Raw genomic sequence first — 14,422 nt, 5'->3', positions numbered from 1 at the left:
AGGCCTCCAAATAAACCGTAAAGTTGAAGTGATGTCAAAACAGAATGAAGTTAACAAGATGAAAAGGGGCTCAGGGGGGACCTTGTGGCTCTGCACAAGTCCCTGACAGGAGGGGGCAGCCGGGGGGGGTCGGGCTCTGCTCCCAGGGAACAGGGACAGGAGGAGAGGGAACGGCCTCAGGCTGGGCCAGGGGAGGCTCAGGGTGGACAGCAGCAGGAATTTCCTCATGGAAAGGGTGGCCAGGCCTTGGAATTGCCCAGGGAGGTTTGGAGTGCCCATACCTGGAGTTGCCCAAGGAAGGGCTGGACGTGGCCCTCAGAGCTCTGGGCTGGGGACAAGGTGGGCATCGGTCACCGGTCGGCCTCGGTGGTCCCGCAGGGCTTTCCCAGCCGGGCTGACGCTCTCATTTCCCGTCCCCACGCCCCCGTCCCCCCCGCGCCGCCACGGCTCCCTCAGCGGCTCCCTCAGCGCCCCCCCTGCGCACGCGCGGGACGTGCGCGGGCGGGGGTCGCGCCATGGAGGCGGAGGGCGGGAGCGGCGCGCGCCGCGCCTGCGCAGCGCGGGGGGACGGGGCGGGGCGGCCGGGCCCGGACCGGAGACCGGGTTTGTTGTTGTTGCCCCAGCGGCTCCTCAGTCGCCTCAGCCGCGGTGCCGCCGCCGCCATGTCCAGCCCTCAGGAGCCGCCGCAGCACCACAACAACAACAACAACCCGCCGGCGGACGGCACGCACGGCGAGCCCGGCCTCAACAGTGAGTGCGGCCGCTGGGGCGCGGGCGGGGAATGGCGCGGGGGGCCCTGAGGGGCCGTGAGGGCCGCGACCCCCTCGGGCCGCCATTGGCGGAGGACGCGCCGCGCGAGCCGCCGGGGGCCAATGGGCGGCGGCCGAGCGGGTATAAATGGCCCGGCGGCCGCCGCAGGGGGCACGGGGGCAGCGCGGGGCCTGGGCGCGGCTGTCCCGCACCGGGCCGATCCCGCGGCCCCGGGCGGATCCCACAGCCCCGGGCGGATCCCGCGGCCCCGGGGGGATCCCACGGCCCCGGGCGGATCCCACAGCCTCGGGTAGATCCCACAGCCCCGGGTAGATCCCACGGCCCCGGGCAGCGGGAGCGCGGCCGGGAGAGCCGAGGGGCCGCGCGGCACTGCCCGGGTAGATAAAACGGGCTCCGAGTGCTGCGGGAGTGCTGCGCCCGGCGGGACCCGAGCCGCCGTCCCTCGCAGTGGGCTGGGGGCGATCGAGTCCCCCGAGGAACGGGCCAAGCTCGTTGCGTGGTTACACGGAGTTTACCCGAACAGCGACGATGGGGATACAGCGGGGTAGGGGGAGGAGCGTGGCTGTGGGAATGAGTTTATTCAGTGGCTGAGTCAATAGCACTGACGTGAGCTATTTCCCTCTATATCCGGCATCTCTGTCAGCTGCTTTGCTGCATCCTTTTGTTCCTGGGATAACACTAGTAAGGCACATCATGTAGGCTCTGGTACTTACTTGGCAAATGCTTTCCCTTCGTTATAAACAGTTCCTTCAGCGTGTCTTTTCATCTCTAAATTTTAAGGATAGAAGAGGTGAATAAATTGCATTAATGACTAACTGTAACCTCCGTGGTTTACGATGAAGTTTAAATGACCACGAAACCAACTCGCTGGTTGGTTTTCCATAACTCAATGGGAATTGTATGAAAGGAAGAATAAACTGTGCCCATTTCACAGTGCTGCTATTGTGTTGTGGTAACACTACATTGTGTGATAACCGTGGTGCCTTAAACAATGTTACCTGAGTCAATAATTTTGGCAAATTATTCAGGCTTGTTATACTTAAATAACAATTAGGCTGTCAAAGTTGCGACATGCCCCGTGCCTGACTCGATGCTTACTTTAGAAATGGCCATATTTGATGCCTGTATATTTTATTTTTAGTTTCTGGTGGTGTGGTAACTGTGGGACTCATTAATCTGCTGGGAGATAGGAGCGACAAGAGCTGAGAGCTCTGTGAACCGGGGCTGGATCTGCCCACGGAGATCTTGCTGCTGGGTCAGCACGTAGAGGCTCACCCAGCTCAGTGCTGGAGGAGCTGAGCACAAGGCAGTAGAGGAAATGTTTGACACTCTCTGCTCTGGGAACAAAACAAATGCACCCAATCAGCTCCACCAAGGCTTAGTGCTGCTTTCAGATGTTCAGTCCCTGCACAATGCTTTGGTGGGAGAGGTGCATTTTCTGCCATTCTCTCAGCTTTTCAGTGAACTTTTCAGGCTAATGAGCTCAGACACATATTCACGGTGTTCTGTGTGTCATTTGTGCATGTTTAGGGCCTTTTATTCAAAGATCCTTTAGCACTTGGAGGGCAGAAGAGCTGGGAGTGAAACTGGTAACTTGTGCTCTGTTGGGTTCGTAGAGATAAAAAACCCAACTGGCTTGCTTTGGGAATTCTACACATATACATTCCTGTATTTTAATTATTATAAAGTTCTGTTACATATTGACAAAAAGAAATCCCACCTTAGGCAAGAACCCATCTAGCTCTGTCATGGAAAATCTGCTTAATAATTACCATTGTGGGAATCTGGTTGGCTTTCTTTTCCTTTCCCTCTTCTTTTTGTTTTGTTAATGTTGTACTTCATTGTAAAAGTGATTTATTTATTAGTTTATTCAGGTTGATCATGCCTCAGACTACTTGTGAGCTACTACTTTGGAGTATTTTTATATCTATGAAATGTGTAGAGGTATTTGATTTATATACTGCCTTTGATATCTCCACTTCATGCACCCAGCTGAAATCAGAGGGAATAAAAAAAATGAGACCTGTCTTCCCCAACATGTTTAGCTCCTGTTGTTTAAACAGTCCACCAAGTTATGGAAAAACATAGAATTAAAGTCAGTGTATATAAATTCATAGTGACATAATTATCCATAGAGCAAAGCCAAAATTCAAACAATTTTGGAGAAAAATACAGTTTATATGGACAGTTGTTTGGTTTGTTTTTTCTCCAAAGAGTGTGTGTTACATGATTTGTGAAGGGAGGAGATGCTGCCACATTTCTTAATTCTATTACTCTTAATTCTACTACCACTCTTCATTCTGCCACGTTTTCTGTTTTACTGTCAAGTAGAAATAAGGCAAAAATTACAAGTTCTCAGGCAGGTGATTCATGTAACTTCCTTAGTTCTCAAAAAAGCTTGGGGCAAACCCCACTCTCTGTTATTTGGGCACTTTATTCTTCAATACATTCCTGTCCATCCCTTTAAAGAAACAGAGATTTCTGTCCCTCTAATCAGTCTTTGAACACAGTCATGTTCTCTGTCCAAAACCGGTTGTGAGTGCCAGTGGGAGCAGGGAGCGTGTTGGAGCTTGATGGCAGATTGTGCTGCCTTGAATGTGTTTTGAGTCATTCTCGGTGAGGTCAAGTGGGAACGTGCTGCTCCTCATGTCAACTCCTGCTCAGCTCACAGGGACTCTTTACTCACAGTCGAATTTGGGGTTTCTTCCTACTACAGCCACGGTGTGTTTAAGATAAACACAGAGTTTGCCAGCCCAAGGTAAATTTTATTTGTGGCAGTGGATTTAGAGCCATGTGTCAGAGTAAGGAGATCTGATCACCATCCTCTGGGTGTTCTGGTGTCAGAGGAACACATCACCCCACACCTTTGCCCTCTGCTGGTTTTTTTAATCATAAATGGCTTTGCAGATCCTGATTTTCCAATGGCCAAAAGTGGTTGTTGGGGAATATAAAGTTTTTTTACCTAACTAACTTTTGACCACCTGCTAACTGCATTTGCCACCTGCTTTTCTGCAGGTGTGGCCTCTTGCTGCTACAAGGCAGAACAATCTTCCTGACGAAGCTCATAGAGTCTGGCTGTTTTGTTTAGGAATTCAGACACCAGCAGTCATCACCAATCTGGAATAACACAGCCTCTGTCTGATGCTGACTGAGCAAAGCTGCCTCTTCCCAGTTAACACTTGGTTATCTGAAAAGCCTAATGTGCAGTGCTGAGCTGGTGCCTGTGCATACCCAAAATTCCTTTGTTTGTGAATCCAGCCTGGGGAAGCCAGGCTGGCAACCAGCAGGGCATTATGCTTCCGTGGGCATCACTGGCATCGTGAATAATCGACACTAAAGGTGAATTCTTCACCAAATCAAGTTGGAAACAGGCTCTTTATTAAACATCCCTTCCTGTGTCACTGATAGAGCGACACAGAGACAAAACCATGCTACAAAAAATAAGTGCAGGCACTCCCAGGTGCATTTCAGAAATCAAAAATCAGTGTTAAAGTGTAGAACTTGTACAAATAATGCTCAAAAAGTAGTTTCAGATGTTGTATTTGTAGCTTCAGGCTTGCTTTTCTTTCTTGGATATTTTTACCTCACTGGGGAAGATGTTCAGACTTTAGTCAACCAAATACAAAAAAAAACCCTGAAAGCTCCTGCCTTCAGGTGGAATAAATTAAATTACACAGGAGTAGTGGTGACATGTATTTCTAAAACCTGTTTGTTTCCAATTGAAACATATCACTAAAGAACGTATCAGTACATACACTGTCACATTTAGTTAATATGCACATGAAATATAAGTGAAATACATTTAAAAATAAAAATTCTCACCTTTACTACAGAGTGTGTGAACTTTTTTTAGCAGCTGCTCTTGTCATCCATGGTACACTCTTGCTCTCTGTTGAATCTTAGTGCACACATGAATGTCCCATAGGTAAAACTACCAAAAAATGGGGGGAAAAACCAGTAAATCTGAGCTTTATGGGAGATGTTTGTGCCAGGGCAAAGCAAGCTGAATGGGGTCTGAGAATGGCAGCCTTCCTGATGTATAGAAAAATCAGGGATTGATCCAAGGCCTTTGGAAGTAGAGGAAAGGGGAATATAAAGCTGCACAGGGGGGAGTTTTTTAGTAGGGGGCACAGGGATGAAAGTTCTCTTTGAGAAAGGAATGTAGAACAGGGTGACATGTAATGGAGTGATCCATAGTTCATGGAAGCTCCAAACTGCAGAGAGAGACGTGGCTGATGAGAGTATTAATAGCTGGGGAGAAAAGGGACATTTTATTGACCAGATCCAGAGTTAGGGAGCAACAACGCAGCTTTTAGGGGTGTTGGTGTTGATGAAAGAAGAAGAACCCTGTCACTGTTGTCTCTGTCCCGTGTTTATGAGCGCTCTCAGGTCAGGGTGTGTTATCTGAAGCCAGCATGCTGGTGTTTCCCTCTGGGTGCAGTTGATAAATTGAAGGTGTGTTCGGTGTCCATGGGGTGACGTGTGGCTGCCCCACAGGTTCCTGGGTGGAGCTGCAGATGAACGGCAACGGCAACAGCAACGACAACGGCAGTGGCAAGAACGGGGGCCTGGAGCACGTCCCATCCTCCTCCTCCATCCACAATGGAGACATGGAAAAAATCCTCCTGGATGCCCAGCACGAGTCAGGACAGAGCAGTTCAAGAGGTAGTTCCCACTGTGACAGGTAAAGGAGTGTTGGCTGCTCTGCCTGCAATTTATTGCCCTTTTTGTCCTGTGGATGGGTAAAGTTTTTTCTCTCAGGGAAAAAAGTCTCTTGTGCTCCAGTGTTTGGAATAGTCGCTGGCTTGTGGTAACTGTGTGATGTTTCCACTTGTAATGATACAAAAACACATGTAATTCACAATACTGGCAGGGTTCCCTGCAAGAACAAAGGGATTGCATCTTTTCTGTAGCAGCTGAACTTTTGGGCAGTGCTTTCTTTGCTTTAGGGAGCAACTGTCAGCCCTGTCGAGAAGGGTAGGATTATAAATGAAAAAAAGTTGAAAAGATGGGGGGGTTGGGAAGACTTTCTAATGCTGGTATTTGGGATCTGAAGGGTGGTGCAGTCTGTAACTCAGCTGAATAATGCCCAGAAATGCATGAGGAAATGATTCAGCTGAGATTTATCTACACTGATGATTCTTTACTTGACAAAATGACATAACTAAATCAATTTTTCTTTAGCCCGTCACCTCAAGATGATGGTCAGATAACTTTTGATGTGGAAATGCACACAAGTAAAGACAGTAGTTCTCAGGTACTTTCTTCCTTAACTTTTAAAATATACACTTGTAAGTTGTGGATATTTGATCTAGGCTTGAGGGGTAGAACAAACTCTTTGTGATGTCAAAATACTTAAATTCTGTATTAATTGAAATTTAACATAGAGATTAATAATTTTGGAGTGAGGGGAAAAAGGAGTCTCCATCTGTACCTCTGAGAAATGCCTCTTTCCTAGCAGTCGTGTTACTGTGTAACCCTGCTGGCACTGGGTGTCAAAGCTGGGTTTGAAGTGTTGATATTTCTGCACAAGATTTCAGGGTGTTCAGTGATTGCTGTGCAGACACTCACTCACATGACAGTGAGTAATCTCCATAGCACAAACTGAGAGGGAGACTAATGCTGAACTCTTAGTTTGATGATTTCATAGAATTTGCTGTCTTCAGCAGTATAAATGGAACATTCCTGCAAGAATGAAACCTTGCATTTAATTTTGTCAAAGACCTGGGACTGTTGCAGTTCTGCCCTGAGAGCCAGAAGGGTGTGAATGAAGGTGTTGGTGAGCTCTGCATCTCACTTGTGACTGTGCTATTTCATTTGCTGTGGTTCCCACTTAATGTTGTAAGTGGTTTATCTTATTTTATTAAGAGTCACTCAGGAGATTGTTTTAAGACTAAGTAGGAGTTAAAGGCAGTGGTGTTCTCTACTCTTCCTAATTTATTTCATTTCCTATATGGTAACATTTGAATCTATTGATGTAAAGTTAAATCTTTATATACAGTTAGAGTGAATGCTTGCCTTTGCCTCCTGCATCTGGGATTCACCCAGTAGAAGCTACTAGTTGCAAGTAATACAAATTTTAAATGACTAATAACACCTTTAAAAAGTCAAAATACTGGTTTTGAAACCTTTTTATTTGACTTCCCATGCTTTTAGTCACGTTCTGTGGGCTTTAAATGGAATGCCATCAACCTAATGTTTTTTTCCATTTGTAAATATTTTTTGCACAATTCTGGCTTATTACATTTAGGATTAAAATATTCCTTTGTTTTTGTTAGTTAAAAAAAAACCAAACAGCTTGCAATGATGTGGAAATAGTAATAGAATTAGTGGTTTCCTGACTTCTGCTGGCAAAAATCAAATCTCTTTGAAATAATCAGCAGTCCAAGAACACTTGCTTGTTTATCAGGTGCCACCATTTGGTGCTTATCATGTCACCACTGTGGTTGTCACTCTGAATTTAACACCCTGAGGAGGAGCTAATTGAGTGTTACAAGGCTTGTCCCCTGTGTGTTTCAGTCCGAAGAAGAAGCAGTAGAAGGAGAGAAAGAATTGGAAGTTTTGAAGAGAAGTGCAGACTGGGTGTCAGACTGGTCAAGTAGGCCTGAAAACATTCCTCCCAAGTGAGTTCAACTCTGGGTTTTTAATGAATATTAATATATTTTAATGAATAGATGAAGGAAAGGATGGTCGCAGTCTCACAATCGAAATAAGTTCATCTTAGGAAGAGATTGATTTCTCTGTGGGGAGGATAAAAAAGGTCAAAACAATGAAGTATGAAAATCCAAATAGCAGCAGGATGACTTGGAGGTAATATAAAGTCACAGCAAGCTGATTGCAAGGTTTGTTGACAAAATTATTGTTATTGGGAGAGCTGGGTACTTGGAGCTGGGATCCATGGGATTTAGTCTTGGCTTATTGAGTGGAAGAGTGTTGAGCAAGTCTCCTAAATTCTCTGTCCCTTTTTTTCTTTCTATGTAAAATATGTAATGTTCATCCACAGAAGGGGAAACCTTGAGATCCTTGAATGCAAAGCATTTTTATTAAAATAGAGGATGCTGTCTAAATCTGGCAGACTTCTGTATCTGTGTTTGGAACAAAAAATGAGGCCTCTTGCTAACAAATCACATCCTGAAATTCCCTCTCTCGGACCTACCTCTCTCTGCAGCTCCTGCTCCCTTTGTGTCTATACTGTCTGTGTAAGTGGTCTCTCCACAATCCCTCCTCTTATTCTCTTTGATTCCTTACTCTGTGTAAGGAATCTCGGGCTTTGATCTCTAGCTCTTTGTACTTAAAAAAAAAAAAAAATGTTCTACAGAGATCTGTGCATTTGTGTGCAAAGAAAAAAAGAAAAAAAGGGAAAGAAACAAAAAAGTCTTGTTGAATTTTTCCCCCCCCCTCCCCCTCTTCTTCCAGGGAATTCCATTTCAGACATCCTAAGCGTTCAGTGTCTCTAAGTATGAGAAAAAGTGGAGCAATGAAAAAAGGTGGCATTTTCTCTGCAGAATTTCTTAAGGTTTTCATTCCATCTCTGTTCATATCTCATGTTTTGGCTCTGGGACTAGGGTAAGTATTAACCTAATTCTCCCTTCAACTTTTGCTTTTCCACTTTGCTTGAATGTCAGGAACTGCTGAAAAGGGCTTTTTCTAGAATAACAATTTTTGCCCCTCACTCAAACTTGGTGCACTTTTACAAAAGCAGGAAAACTTTGCCACAATTAAAACTTTGCAGCCTTTAATGTGCTTTATTTCTAGAATAAATCAAGTTATATTGAAAATGCATGGATGAGTTTGCAAATAACCTTTGCAATTGTGACATGTGCAATTTGATTATGTGCCTGCTATTTAAATGCTTCAGGTTATAAAGGGGAAAATTAGAATAGGTAAAAAACGACTTTTACTGCCCATTATGAAACCACACTGTACAAATAATGATGTCGAGGTTGTGTGTGTGGCACAAACTCTGTAATTTCCAGTTTAGTGCTCCATTGTGATGTTACTGAAAATCAAGGTTTGAGTACTTAGAGAAAGAGAAATGAAATACTGGATGTGTCCTGCAAGATCAGCTGTTTCTCTGCTCAGCAGTGTTTTCATTGCCTGCATAATCCCACATAATCTCTCACTTTGCCTAAATCCTTACATTCTGTTTGTCCATCTTATGTTCTTCTGGGATGGGGCAAAGGCATGGACTCAAAACATGTTTTTATTTAACTTTGTGTTTGTTTCTGGGGATGTAGTTCAAGTGTCTCTTTAAATTCCTGTACACTAGCAAATAAATTAGGATAGAATATGTGAGGATGTACTGTGAGATATTTGTACTACAGCAAAATTGTGCATTTCTACAGTGATTTAAATCTTGCTTGTGGTCAGTGTTTGCACAGATCCTCAATGCTCAGAGTTTTAAAAGCTCACCCCCCTCTTTATAGGCAGCACTTGATTTGTTTTACCCCAGTTATCTGGGAGTGTTGCTGTGTCAGGTACTCAAAAAACAAAAGCTTTTGGATTGGGGTTTTCAGATGAGCCTGGGACTGGAGAAAAAAATCCAGTCTGGGAGAGCACTGAGAGCACTGATCCTTCCAGGCTCACTCAAAACCTACCTGGAAGTAATTTTATAGAAGAGAAGTGAAGTCTGTGGATGGATCTCAGGCTTGAGAGAGGGATTAGAGCAGTTTGGTGTGTGGGAACTCTTGCAAAGCAGGGAGTATTCTTGTGCAATACAATATCCTTACACTTTTTATTTCAGCATCTACATTGGGAAGCGCCTGACCACACCTTCAGCCAGCACTTATTGAACCATGGAGTGCAAAACCTGGACCCCACGTGACCTGTGAAGGTGTTACTGTCTCATTTAGTACATTTGACTTGAGACCATTTTAAGCATGACCCTGACTTCACCCTTTCCTTCCATATCCAGGTTTTTGCTAACTCTGGAATTCAGTATTGTGTTGGAACTCTGTTGAGGTTGTTTGGCTATCCACATTCTTTCCCTCTCTCCCATTCCCCTGCCTCTTGGCCTGCAAGACACGTCAGAGTTGCTGGATGGAGTTTACAACTGTCTCTATGTTGCAAGGGCTTCTCTCAATGCAAAATGCCACCAGCAAGTTTAATTTTATCAGTGATGCTGTTGCCTCCTTAGTGCAACCTGACTTCAATTGCAGTTGTGCATGGTCTAAGTGTTGACTGCATGGTGGTGACAAAACAGTCTCTTTGGAAGGAAATCAGTGATTGGAGTGGAAAAGAGTTTTTCTTTTGTAAAAAAGAAGCTGGTTGTGGAATAAACTAAGAAATCACTGGCAATAAAGACCCAGTTTAAATCAGCTTTTGGGGGGAATTTACTCAGTCCCTTGTATTGGCTAACAAACACCATTTGATTTGCAGGAGGCAAAGACTGCATAAATTTTAAAGTAGGATAACTTAATCCATCAGCATATTTTAATATTAGGTAATTGTTGTAATCTTGTCTTTTCTATGAAGTCAGCTCCTTATTCCTTGTAGGAAAACCTGTCTGATACCTAGGAAATATTAGAAAAATTGCATTGTTTGCATGTGAAGAAGCTTTTTTCTTTTCCTTACCTGTTTTCTTAAGGGAAAATTTTCAGTGTGAAGTTTTCCTTTTCAAAGTAGTTCTAAGTTAAGGAAAAACCCAACAGCTGTAGGTGTAGGTAGGCTCTGTGTAAAAGGAAATTATTCTGTTTGTTGTGGAACCATTTAAAGCCCCGAGGATCCGGCAGTTTCAGCAGGAAAAGCGTTTGACTCATCCTTAAGGGGGACAATCTTGCAGGTGCAGAAAGGTTCAGAAGTTGTAAAAGCTCTGAAATGTCTTCTGCAAATGAATTTTCAATATTCCTCTCTCTCATTGTTTACTGTACAATCTCCTTTTCGGGGATACTTGGAACCTGAAAGTCACTCGTGATGTCTCATGTTAGGGTAGATTCCTCACTGATGTTGAACTTTTATCTTAGGGAGCATTAAACCTTGTCCTCCTTCAGTGACACTTCTTTTCAAAATGTGAAGCTTTAGTACCAAATTGTTACAAAGCATCAGGACAGTCGTGTCCTTAAATAGATTTTATTGGATTTCAGAACATGTAGCATGAACTCTGAAGGATAGAATACTCTTTTTTTATATATATATGAATATATTAAAAAAAATATGATATAGACTTTAATACTAAGTATTTAGGGAACCAATGCTAATTTTAAGACTAGCAAAAATCTCATTTAAATAAAAACTTTAGTAGGCTGACTTGTAGAAAATAAGCAAATCTAGTCAGCCATCTGGAGAGAACAGCTACCTATAATTGTTTGCTTGCATCAGACTTTATAAAGTTAATTATTTGATAGAGCAGTGATTGCTTGAACCAGTTGATGCATAGAAGCTAAATCCCAGCTGAGATTTGGGTTTAAAAAAATTCAGTTAGCTCCCAGGAAGTGAAAAAGTTAAGTATGAACCCACTGCTAAACTGTATTTATTTTCATTCTCTACTTCTGAATGCTGTCAGAGAATGCTTTCAGGGCGAACAACAAATCCTCTTGAGTAATCTGCTTTTTGTTCTTTTAGTTGTGAACACTTAGTGGCACTTGAGCTGCCACAAGTGCGGGTTTGTTTTGGGTGTGGATATTGGGTTTCACCCAGAGGTGGGGGTGGGCAGAGGAACGTGGTGGAGGGGGTTTTAGAGAGCATCAAATACTTCATTTTACAGCCCTAAAATCCGAGGGAGCGGGACAAAGGCTGGACCACTTTCACTTCTAACACAGCACCTTGTTTTGTATGAAATTGGAGTAATGGAAAAAGAGATTTTTACTAAGTAGGGAGTACTTTTTAACAAGAAAAACCCAATAAATTACCCCTTTCTAAATTAAAAGGTAATTCTTCAGAGTATCTGATAAATAACAGTGCAAGCTTGTGGCTGGAGTATCAACACCACTAATGATACTTGGAGTAAAACCTGTGAAACCCAGAGCTGAGGAATGCCCCGTGGTCACTGTAACACTGGCTGGGATACAATGCAGTATTTATTGAGACCCTACTCTAAGCTTTGGAGGAAAGTCTGCAACCTCCAGTTTTACAATGAACAGGAACACAGTGTTGCATCATTCCAAAAGGGGTTTCAACTATTGAGAGTTGGAGTTTTGTTAAGATAAATGTTGTTTAAAAAGCTTTATACCTGTTTACAGTTTTGGAAAAAAAAAAAAAAAAAAGTAGGCTTCATTTTTCTTACATTCAGTGAAAACTGGCCTAGCCTATTTGTAAATAGGATCAAGAAAAAAATGCATAAACTCGCACATTAAAGATGCAGCAGGCTGACCTAACTGCAGCAAATGCATATTTACTTACTGTTTTCAAAAGTGAAAGCTGAAGATTGTTAGAAATTCAAATTTTTTAATTGACATTTGTTGAACTATTGGAGTTAACTGAGCCAAAGTGATTATGCATTCTTCATAAATTAGTTAGCACTTTGTAACATTATATACAGTTTACATGTATAAGTTGTAGCTTATAAACATTTTGTGCCATTAAAGCTCTCACAAAACTGGTTGTCTGAAATGACTTCATGCTGCGCCTTTCTTTTGTCTTTCTTCTTTTTTACAGGACTGCTTTTTAAGATGTTTTATGGAACTGTTTTGTTCTGGGTGACATGAACATTGAAGCTGCTGTTTATAGACTGGAGTAATTTTTTTGAAAGATTGCTTGGGTTTGTTTTTTGTTTTGTTTTTGTTTTTAGTGACCTGGGATCATCCGCTTCATTTCCTGAAGTACTTAATAAAAATATTTCCCCTAGTTGGCCTTGTGTACCCTCTCCAGCACCTTGTCCAGGAAAAGTCTGAAAGCAAAATAATGTGGTGGTATATGAAATGTAAAGTAGAATTGCTGAGATTTTGTATAATTGGTCAACTCTATTGTATTCCTTGTATTTCTCTTCTGTTTCCTAATTCTGTTTAATTTGCAGATTAAAGAGTAAGGGGCATAAACCCTAATTGTTAATCTGCCTCCATGTTCTTGGTTCAAGAGCACGGATTATTTCTATTTATGATGAGGAGACTTGTTCATTCTAGGTGGGAATGGCACCATTCTGATTACTGGTACCACCCATTTTAGTTATTGTTTTCTATATTTTTAATCTGTAAATCCAGAACCTTGTGTAAATGGGATATTTTTTTTCCCAAAGGAATAAGAGAAAATTATAAATCCTACTTTCAAAAAGTTTCTCCCTCTGAGACTCACAGTGAGACTTGGGCCTGAACTTTTGAATTGCTTCAAAACTTTTTTAGTTGTAATGCAAGAATAAATGCAAGATCATCTTGCATAAGGCAGCACTTTCTTTGCACTGGGATTATTCTGGTGTAAATCACATTTTGATGGAGTTGAGGACTGTCTTCAAGTTTCTTTTCATTCTTGTCCAAGAATTTCAGATTCTGGGAAAGTTCCATTCTGCCTTGACTTGAGGGAATCTCCAGGTGCTCCGTGGTTGAGTTCACTGGTGGGATGTTGAGTCCTCCTCACACTCGTTTCAGGCTTCACTGTACACATATGAAAAACGTAGAATTTGAATCGTTTAATGGAACAGTTTGCTATAAAAACATTATTTACACATTTGTGTCTGTACGTACCTGTAAAAATTCCATCTGAAAGTGAAGCCCTGATTCCCTGCGAGTGTTTGGAGGGTCTTTGCCTTGTGCTTGGCAATTTATGAAGTCTCCTTTGTGTTTCGGGCCTTGAAAAGCAAAATAAACCACCAGGATTCCTGAGCTATGCCCTGTAGTTCAACCAGTACTTTCAAAACAAAGCAAAAATCTTGAGGTACTCCTGAAAACCCTCGTGCTGGATACAGCATCCCCATGAAAAAGAGAAAGCTGAATTAATTTTCACTTCGTTAGGACCCTCTTTGTGCCCTTTGTGTGTGAGCTGGGCTGACTCAGCCAGGCCGTGCTGACATTAGGGGGAGATCGAGGGGTGATTTTCCAGGAAGGAAAGTAAACACGACTTAATGTTCTGAGCTGCTGCCAAAGAATTGAGAGTATGGAAACAGGCATTTTTCTATTTTAAACTGTTTCCTGACACTTTCTGATAAGACTGGGAAGTTTGTTTAGAGACATATATTTTGGTGGTGCAGTTTGTGTAACTTGCTGTTTGTTGTCTGAAGACAAATCAGTGAATTTTAAGGTCAGAAAATGCCTTATTCTGGTATTTATAAAAAAAGAGAAAAGTGCTACAGCTGTTGAAGTTGTTGCAGTGGATTAAGGTATATAATTTAGGTCACAAAAGGACACATCCTTGCAAAGCTGTCAGTGTGTGGAGTTGTGCTGGACCTACACCTTGAACTGTTCCAGCCTTTAACTTCCACCTTATTTTAGAGTTTCAGTTTCAGCCCCTGGATCCTGGAATGCCTTTCTATGGTAGATCAAGGAGCCTCTGACTCTCAGGTGCATTTTCCCATGTCTTCTAATTAAGTGTTTTAATGAAAATCTCTGTTGTAAGACCAATCTTCTCACAACCTTTTACTTCTGCCATGTAACCTGCATCTAAATACAGGCTGGGAGACTGTCATTTATCAACAGAAAAAAACTTTATGTGCAAAGTTTTGAGTGAAACATACTCATTGCTCCTCTTTTCCTTATAAAAAATAATAATTCCTCATTTACTTCAACAG

General features: G+C 42.6%; 1 protein-coding gene across 2 annotated transcripts; it reads left to right on the top strand.

Annotated features, from left to right (window-relative positions):
• The first annotated feature begins 574 nt into the window (after positions 1-574).
• BNIP3L (BCL2 interacting protein 3 like) lies at positions 575-12,575 on the top strand. 2 transcript variants are annotated; one of them, XM_069035341.1, is made up of 7 exons: positions 575-750; positions 5,269-5,455; positions 5,956-6,028; positions 7,291-7,394; positions 8,188-8,337; positions 9,515-9,604; positions 12,364-12,575. In XM_069035341.1, exons 1-6 carry the CDS (start codon positions 663-665, stop codon positions 9,561-9,563), a joined length of 651 nt encoding a protein of 216 aa, XP_068891442.1. In that variant the 5' UTR covers positions 575-662; the 3' UTR covers positions 9,564-9,604; positions 12,364-12,575. The 2 variants fall into 2 exon arrangements, with proteins under 2 accessions (XP_068891442.1, XP_068891441.1); XM_069035340.1 differs by lacking the exon at positions 12,364-12,575 and having other exon boundaries at positions 9,515-12,321.
• The last annotated feature ends 1,847 nt before the right edge of the window (positions 12,576-14,422 follow it).

The sequence above is a fragment of the Aphelocoma coerulescens genome, chromosome 22 (genome assembly GCF_041296385.1).
Source record: "Aphelocoma coerulescens isolate FSJ_1873_10779 chromosome 22, UR_Acoe_1.0, whole genome shotgun sequence".
Classification (NCBI taxonomy): Eukaryota; Metazoa; Chordata; class Aves; order Passeriformes; family Corvidae; genus Aphelocoma; species Aphelocoma coerulescens.
The sequence above is the reverse complement of the archived record's forward strand: the minus strand, read 5'-3'. Positions and strand labels throughout refer to the sequence as shown.